Source organism: Colobus angolensis, unplaced genomic scaffold, assembly GCF_000951035.1.
Source record: "Colobus angolensis palliatus isolate OR3802 unplaced genomic scaffold, Cang.pa_1.0 Scaffold51, whole genome shotgun sequence".
Taxonomy (NCBI): Eukaryota; Metazoa; Chordata; class Mammalia; order Primates; family Cercopithecidae; genus Colobus; species Colobus angolensis.
This window is the reverse complement of record NW_012118599.1, coordinates 12772315-12781412: the sequence shown is the minus strand read 5'-3', so window position 1 is coordinate 12781412 and position 9098 is coordinate 12772315. Positions and strand designations below refer to the sequence as shown.

The window sequence follows — 9098 nt, the reverse complement described above, 5'->3', positions numbered from 1 at the left end:
TCTGTTGCCCAGGCTGGAGTGCAGTGGCGCAATCTCCATTCACTGCAAACTCCGCCTCCCCAGTTCAAGTGATTCTCGTGCCTCAGCCTTCCCAGTAGCAGGATTACAGGCATGCACCACCATGCCCAGCTAATTTTTGTATTTTTAGTAGAGATGGGGTTTCACCATGTTGGCTAGGCTGGTCTGGAACTCATGACCTCAGGTACTCTGCCTGTCTCGGCCTCCAAAAGTGTTGGAATTACAGGTGTGAGCCACCACGCCCGGCCGCCTGGCCTCACTCCTTTCTCCCCAGGGCCACTTCCTGCCTGGGAGAGGAACAGGCTCCAACAGGCTTCACAGCCCTGATTTCTTTTTTTTTTTTTAAGACAGGGTCTCAATCTGTTGCCCAGGTTGGAATGCAGTGGTGTGATTACAGCTCACAGCAGCCCTGACCTCCCAGGCTCAAGCAATCCTCCTACCTCAGCCTCCTGACTAGCTAGGACTACAGGCAATTGTCCTGCTAGTTTTTTGGGTTTTTTTTTAAATTTTTTGTAAGATAGGGTCTCACTATGTTGCCCAAGCTGAGCCCTGACTCTTGAATGGTGCTTTGTGCTTTTCAAGCCAGAACCAGCAGGTTTCTCTTCATGGATTTTATCCTTTGTGCCAGGCATTGTTCCAAAGGTCTCAGGAGTACTAACTACTAATACCTTTAAGGAAGCAGAAGGAGCCTGTGGACCAGCGATATGAAGTCACTTGCCCAAGCTCACACATCCAAGGGTCAGAGGCCAAGCCTATGTCCTGATTCCCAGGCACTCTGAGACTTTTCCACACGCCGCCCCCCGCCGACAATCCATCCCCCTTGTCTGCTCCACCAGCAGCACTCATTCCAGGAGCCAAGAGAAAGCCCTGAGAAGCATTTCCCAAGCCAAACCATGCTTTTCAAAATTCTCCAAATCTCCAAAAGAATGTTGTTCATTCACTTGCATTCCCTTCTATAAGCAAGTTTTATGGAGCACCTACTGTATGCCAGGCCCCTGTTCAGTCTCCAGGGGTTCAATAGTGAGCAAAACAGACACAAGCCTTGCCCTACTCTTAGGGCCATTAGTCCACCAGGTTAGCAGACTGGTGCCTCAGGATAACATTTTTGCTGGGGGTGGTGGCTCATGCCTGTTATCCCAGCACTTTGGGAGGCCGAGGTGGGAGGATCACTCGGAGGATGCCCAAGGAATTTAACACCAGCCTGGGCAACACAGCAAAAGCCTGTCTCAACAACAACAAAAAAATTAGCTGGGTATGGTGGCACACGCCTGTGGTCCCAGCTACTCGAGAAGCTGAGGTGAGAGGATCATTTGAGCCCAGGAGGTCAAAGCTGCGCTGAGCCATGATCGCACCAGTGCACTTCAGCCTGGGCACAGAGTGAGACCCTGTCTCAAAGACATCTTCAAGGTTAAAAAAGCTCAGGAAAGACTACTCCAGCCTGAGCTCTCCGGTGCACACAAGCACACTGAGGTGCTGATAAGCCACCTCTGCAATAGAGCAACCTGTTTAACTTGGTTTAACTCATATTTTTACAAACTTATTTGTCCTCGATCCTCAGTTTTAGCAATCTTCTATTCACTTCCTGCTGGATATGAGTGTTCCACGGAAAAGCAAAACACTGTCCTAGATTTTTATCCCAGCTCTTTCACTTTTCAGCCATCTGAGGTTGGACAAATCACCTCACATCTTTGGGATTCTGTTTCCTTCCCTTCACCTGGAATGATAAAAATCTACCTTATATAAACTGTACTTTACTACCCAAAGCTGAAGGATTTTTTCTTTTCTTTTCTTTTTTTTTTTTTGAGACAGGGTCTCACTCTGTTGCGCAGGCTGGAGGGCAGTGACATGATCATGACTCACTGCAGCCTTGACCTCCAGCTCAAGCAATCCTCCCACCTCTACAGCAGAGGGATCGTTAATGCCAGGACCTTTGAACTGTCAGAGCCCGTGCCCCACTCCACCACCCGTGTCCCAGTGCTCTTAATACCCCTCCAAAAACACACGCACACAGACACTGACACACACTATACACATCCCATTTGGCTTCCGAAGGCCTGAGGCCCTTTACAACCCTAGAGATCTGACTCTCCTCTTTCTTCCCTTCCCAGGTCCCAAAGGAGGTACAGAAGATAAAGATGTGGGGCTTGTTCCTGGACACACACCCACCCCACCCCTGGCTGCAAGTGGATTGGCAAAGGGTGGAATTTGGCAAGAGGCTCTGGGGGTCACTGGGTTAGGATTCCAGCCCTCTTGGGGACTGGTAGGGGTCGGGAAAGGAAGAGACCCTATTGGAGTTGCGGGCCACTTAGGTGGTGTCCAGGCCAGGTCAGTTGGTGGTGGCACCTACCTCCAACCCTGCCCGGCCAGGCTGTTCACCTTGGAGGGCCCTCCCTCCCTAACCTCCCGTGCCAGTCCTGTACCCACCTCCAGGGTGCATATAGTTTCAGAACATCCAGGATGTCCACTTGAAGAAGGAATTCTTCGTGAAGTATCAGGACCATGGCTTCTCAGAGATCTTCGCCAACTCACGGGAGGTGAGCAGCCAACTCCGGCTGCCTCCGGGGCAATATATAATTATTCCCTCCACCTTTGAGCCACACAGAGATGCCGACTTCCTACTTCGGGTCTTCACCGAGAAGCACAGCGAGTCATGGTAAGGGACTGCACCTCACTGCTCCAAGGCCTGCCACTCAAGAGCTGCAGGATATCAAGCTCAGGGAGCTGCTGTCGGGTCCTCCCTCACTTTGTCCCTATTTTACAGTCAGGGAAACTGAGGCATGAAAAGGTGAAGTCCCAGTTAGTGGCAGAACCAGACCTAGAACTAGAACCCAGATTTCCATGGAGCTGCCCTATATTGCTTCAAAGACATGACATGACCCCCAGAGCACCCTGCTGAAATCCCCATCTCCCTCCCCCTGGTAACTCTTGAGCTTTCAATGATTTTGCCCAGGGAATTGGATGAAGTCAACTATGCTGAGCAACTCCAAGAGGTGAGGGGAGGCTGTAGGGCTGGGGGTTGGAAGGAAGCTCCCAGGCCTGTGAAGGAAGTTTTCTGACCAGGTCCCTTTCCCGCTTCCTTGTCCCCAGGAAAAGGTCTCTGAGGATGACATGGACCAGGACTTCCTACATTTGTTTAAGATAGTGGCAGGAGAGGTGAGCAGGCCATGGGCGGAGGGCTGACCGGAGGGGGATGAGGGGCTGGAGGGACCCAAGTGGGTTCACTGTCCCATTTCCTAGGGCAAGGAGATAGGGGTGTACGAGCTCCAGAGGCTGCTCAACAGAATGGCCATCAAATGTGAGTCTTCCACTCCTGCTGCACGTGACCCCTCCCCCATATTTTGTGCCCCTCTTGATCACTCCCAGTGCCCCCCACGATACCTCATTTACCCTGTCTCTCCTTTCTACACCCTCCCTTCCTCACAGTCAAAAGCTTCAAGGCCAAGGGCTTTGGCCTGGATGCTTGCCGCTGCATGATCAACCTCATGGATGTATCCTCCTGTCCAGTGCTCTCTTGGCCCTGTCCCCTGCCTACAATCCTGGCCCAGAGATGGCCACCCTGGGCCAGCCATGCCCTCCTCCCTGATGGGGATTAGACTCTGGGGTAGCAGAAGATGCCAGTCCTTCTGGCTGCTACAGTACTGGAACCCCAGGGCTGGTGTGTCTCCTGGGGAAGCCCCGCTGCTTGCCTGTCTCCTGGGATGCCTTCTTCCCTCCCTTCTCTGCTGTCCTTGACCACCTTCCAGAAAGATGACTCTGGCAAGCTGGGGCTTCTAGAGTTCAAGATCCTGTGGAAAAAACTCAAGAAATGGATGGTAAAGGGCACTAAAGGGGCAGCCTCCAGGGGTAAGGAAAAGAGGGTCTTAGGAGAGATGGAACTAATGAGGGGAAGCTAGAACTGGAGCCCTAACCACACACACACACCCACACCACACTCACACACACACATACACACTCACACACAGACACAACACCACACACACACACACACACACACACACACTAGAAAAGGGTCTGTTGGAGTGTGGCATATTACCCAGTCAAAATATTTTATAACAAGTATAGCTCAGGTATCAACTAGTCATGAAGGATGCACACAGAGAGCGCCAGGCAGGGCACCAGTGCCTCCGACAACCCATGCTTGGCATTAACCCTTAGGTCACCAGATGATAGGAATATCAGGAATGGGCCAGGGTTGGAGTGGGGCATGGTGTCTTAGGCCACTGCTGTGAGCCAACTGTCCTAAAGTATTTATTTTTCTTTTCTTTTTTTGAGACGGAATCTCACTCTGTCGCCCAGGCAGGAGTGCAGTGGTGCGATCTCTGCTCACTGTAACCTCCACCTCCTGCCTCCTGACTAGCTGGGATTATGGGCACGCACCACCACACCCAGCTAATTTATGTATCTTTAGTAGAGACGGGGTTTCGTCATGTTGGCCAGGCTGGTCTCGACCTCCTGACCTCAGATGATCCACCTGCCTCGGCCTCTCAAAGTGCTGGGATTACAGGCGTGAACCACTGCACCCGGCCTCAGTATTTCATTATTTCAACCACCATGCCATGCACGTGGCCCTACCACATCTGTCTGTCTCTTCAGGACATCTTCAGAGAGTGTGACCAGGACCATTCAGGCACCTTGAACTCCTATGAGATGCGCTTGGCTATTGAGAAAGCAGGTGGCCAAGGGTCAGGTGTGGGCCTCGGGGCAGGGAAGAGGATGGCAGCATCCAGAGGCCTGGACTTTTCCCCTCCCCACTTCTCTCTCTCTCAGGCATCAAGCTGAACAACAAGGTAATGCAGGTCCTGGTGGCCAGGTATGCAGATGATGACTTGATCATAGACTTTGACAGCTTCATCAGCTGTTTCCTGAGGCTAAAGACCATGTTCAGTGAGTTAGGCATCTACCCACACCCCAGCCTAGGCCAGGGGCTGCAGGCCCTCTCCCATACACCCTGATGGGTGCTGCTCCAGAGCCCCGCCCCTTTACAAGGCACACGTGAAATGGGTTCAAAGCCCAGCTCCGCCACTTGCTGGCAGCTGTGACTTGAGCAAGTCAATCTTTCTGTGCCTCCATTCCCTCCTCTTTAGAATGTGGATAATAATAGTACTGCCCTCAAAGGACTGAGGTGCAGGTTAAACCAGTTAGTCTATGGAAGGCACTCAGAACTCGGCCTGGCTCCTGGTGAGGCTATGTGAGTTGCTCTCATTAATTCCCCACTGGACTAGGGGATTTATGTGGGGAACAGCCAGGAACAGCTGGTGTTGCCCCTTCCTACCTAGTTGGGAGTGGTTCTTTCAGAACACTGACTTAGCACTCAGCCCCTCTCCTCCGCTTCCTCTGTAACACAGCATTCTTTCTAACCATGGACCCCAAGAATACTGGCCATATTTGCTTGAACCTGGAACAGGTACTTGGAGAGGGGTGGGAAGGAATCTGCTGGATTGCGCCTGCCTGCCTCGCAACCCCACCCCCGCCCAGCTCTGCTGTCCTCTGGCCAGCATCCTGCCCCCACCTCTTCCCACCCTGGGATCTGCTTCCTGTCTCCACAGTGGCTGCAGATGACCATGTGGGGATAGAGGTGTGCAGGAGCCTGGCCATCTCTACGAGGAGCAGCGAGGTTCTAGCCCAGGAGGGTGGGATTCTTCTTGTAGCCCTCAGCTCTCCGGTCTCTGCTGATGAAATGGGCTCCAGGTGGCAGTGCCCAGGTCCCAGGTGCCATGTTTACTGCAGCAGTGGGACCTCCGTGCCCACTCCCCGAGCTCAGAGCCTTTCTCTTTTTTCCCAAACCAGGCTTCTGATGGCTGGCTTTCCCCCACCATCGCTCTCTCTCAGAGTATATTTTACTAAAGAGTAGGTGATGCTTCCCCAGGATCCCCCTGGCTGGAGAGGTCAAGAATAGGGAAGGGACTTGTAGCTCATTTCTTACGCTCCATGCTTGCTGTCCTGCTCACACCTCCCTGCTGACCACCCATCCTGGCACAGCCTCTCTCTTTTCCTCCCCACCTGTGGACACTATTCTAATAAATAGCAGATGCCATTGGCTTCCCTGTCTCTGTGTTTTTACTCCATGAAAAGACTGGCAAGGGTGAAAGTCACTTCCCCAGGACCAAAGGATTGGGTAGCTCTCAGCCAAAGGTAATAGGGAGCATTTAGAAATGTGCAGTTGTCACAATAACTAGAGGCCATAGTTGGTGTTTATGGGCAGTGCTGGATGCTAAGCACACAAGTCTCTCCCTGTGAAGAACCGTGCGGTGTGCCCTATGGTGGAGCGCCTCTAGAGGGGCTGAGCCAGTGCTGGCAGGAGTCTCATCGGCTGCTTCAAACTGGGGTCCCCAAAGGTGGCACTGCAGGGGCCTCAAATGTTAAAAATCTGACACCTGCAGCAACCAGCAGATCACATAAATGAACGAACCTGCCGGGCGCGGTGGCTCACGCCTGTAATCCTAGCACTCTGGGATGCCAAGGCAGGTGGATCACCTGAGGTCAGGAGGTGGAGACCACCCCGGCCAACATGGCAAAACTCCATCTCTGCTAAAAATACAAAAATTAGCTGGGCTTAGTGGCACGCGCCTATAATCCCAGCTACTTGGGAGGCTGAGGCAGGAGAACTGCTTGAACCCGGGGGGTGGAGGTTGCAGTGAGCCAAGATCATACCACTTCACTCCAGCCTAGGCAACAGAGCAAGATTCTGTCTCAGAAACAAATTAAACAAACAAACAAACAAACAAACAAACAAACAAACCCTCCTGGTGTGGGACTGGGAGGGCTGAGGACTGTGGCAATAGGTGAACTCATTCCTGCCTTAAAGGTGTTCAGATTCAGATCGTTATTACTATTGTTAGAAATTTGTTGCCTGTTCACTTACTAAAACCTCCCTTAACTATCCTCCACCTTATCCAGAGAAGCTTCTTCTTTTAGAAACTCAAGCAAAACAACTAAGCCAAGACATGTTAAAAAAAAAAAAAATTTGAAAAGGAACCTGTAAGGAAATACAAGGGGAGGGATTGTTAGATACAAGTTCTAAATTTCTTTTCAAAGAATTGATATATCAGTATGTTCAATTATTTGCCTTCTACTTTTAAACGTCTTCATAAAGCAACCTTTTCAATTACCTACTCCACTCTTATTCCAATTGCCTGCTACCTGCTCTGCCCTGACTCCCACCAAAGTACTCATGCCGTCATTCTCTTTAAATTAGTCAATCAGAATTAGTTTATCCTGTGCGGTCTAACCCTAGCCAATAGGGGAACGACACAGCGTCAGGAATAAGAACCCCTTCCCCTCCCTTGTCCAAATGTGCACTCCCCATTGTTCCATCTAGGCTCACCCCTCTATATAGAAGTAACTTGCCTTGCTGAGAATTTAGAAGAAAATTTTAAAAAAGAAAGAAATTTGTTGCCTATCAAGCTACTGCCCTTGCAGGAGGCAGGGAAGAAACACTTATTTCTGGGTCCACCTGTTTTTGACCTCGGGGTCTCTGCCCCAGGTGCCCACACCCCAATCCCAGCCCCAGCCCCCTGCAGTAGTGAGAAGACCCAGGCCACTCACAGCAGTCTCTAAACTGCACTTCTCCTCCTGTCCTTTGAGAGCTCTCCACGGCATCCCCTTCTGGTTTCTAGCAGGGACACTGGAGCCCAAGCACATGCGCTTCTCAGCCTCTCAGGTAGAGACAGCGCCCCCAACTTCCCCTAGATTAGAGATCTGTCATCCCCAATGAAGCTAAACCCTTCCTGTCTCCGTGTACCTGTGCAGCTTCCTGGGGTCGCTAACTTCCTGCCACGTGCTCTAAACCCAGCCCGTGTGTGCTTAGTGGAGCAGGTGGGATTCTGATCTTCCTTAATCTGGTGACTGATTCTCTGCACGAGCCCTGGCCCCTGCCTTCTCTGTGACTTCAAAGACTAAAGCTAGTCTGCCTGGATATAAAGCCGCCTTCCCTCCATTATCGCCACCCCGCACAGCCTTCAGAGGAATCGTTTCCTGTCCTGCCAGCCCTCCCTGCTTCCTCTCCGTCTCCAGTCCACTCTGAAAGAATAGGTCCACTCTCTTTGCAGCCTCTTGAAAAACTGTTCTCCCACTCATCATCCTCCCTCTCTAAGAGATGGCACCCACCACCTGCTCTCCACAGAGCTTCTCTGGGTGATGAGCAAAAGTCCCCAGGGAGAGCAGGAGCGGTCAGTGAGAGCCTCAAGCTAACAGGTCCATGATGGGCATGGTGGCACATGCCTGTAATCCCAGCTACTTGGGAGGCTGAGGAGTTTGAGATCAACCCTGGGCAATACAGGGAGACTCCATCTTTTAAAAACAAAAACCTAGCAGGTCCTTTGAGACTCTGAGAGGTCCTGGGCAGTCCCAGTTGGTTCTGGGGACCCTAGGAAGATGCTAACCCTACCCCTTGTTCCATGGCCTAGGGTGAGATGCTGCCAACTTCAAGCCAGGATGGAGAGGAAGCAGAAAGCTCTCAAATCAGGATTATCCCTTCCGGTTTGTAACAAAGCTGGTTACTCATGAACACTCTGTAAACATAAAACGAAGCAAGCTTCATTATGAATAGAGAGTTTGTTTGGGCCAAACTTAAGGATTGTAACCCTGAAAAATAGATTCAAATTGTTCTGAATATACATTCTGATTAGCAGCAGTTACAAGTGGATTTTTAGGCTGGGTACAGTGATTCACACCTACAACCCCAGCACTTTGGAAGCCTGAGGTGGGCAGATCACTTGAGGCCAGAAATTCAAGACCAGCCTGGCCATCATGGTGAAACTCCATCTCTACTAAAAATACAAAAAATAGCCAGGCATGGTGGCACACTCCTGTAGTCCCAGCTACTCAGGAGGCTGAGGCATGAGATTCGCTTGAACCCGGGAAGCAGAGGTTGCAGTGAGCCGAGATCGCACCACTGCACTCCAACCTGGATGATAGAGTGAGACTGTCTCAAAAAAAGAAAAGAAAAAATTAGCCAGGACTGGTGGCACACACCTGTGGTCCCAGCTGCGTGGGGAGCTGAAGTGGGAGGATCACTTGAGTCCAGGAGGTCGAGGCTGCAGTGAAATGCCACTGCACTCCCTGCACTCCAGCCTGGGTGA

The 9098-nt window shown here is 51.4% G+C and overlaps 1 protein-coding gene across 1 annotated transcript in view; it reads left to right on the top strand.

Moving 5' to 3' along the window:
- The window catches only part of CAPN11 (calpain 11), a 24480-nt gene extending 18422 nt beyond the window's left edge, over positions 1–6058 (top strand). The window contains exons 13-23 of the mRNA XM_011960333.1: positions 2127–2138; positions 2460–2671; positions 2969–3008; positions 3106–3171; positions 3256–3313; positions 3442–3506; positions 3762–3830; positions 4612–4690; positions 4786–4902; positions 5364–5422; positions 5565–6058. Of these exons, the coding sequence (XP_011815723.1) occupies positions 2127–2138; positions 2460–2671; positions 2969–3008; positions 3106–3171; positions 3256–3313; positions 3442–3506; positions 3762–3830; positions 4612–4690; positions 4786–4902; positions 5364–5422; positions 5565–5591 (804 nt within the window). The 3' untranslated portion in view covers positions 5592–6058. The remainder of the gene's footprint in view (positions 1–2126; positions 2139–2459; positions 2672–2968; positions 3009–3105; positions 3172–3255; positions 3314–3441; positions 3507–3761; positions 3831–4611; positions 4691–4785; positions 4903–5363; positions 5423–5564) is intronic.
- Positions 6059–9098: the final 3040 nt, after the last annotated feature.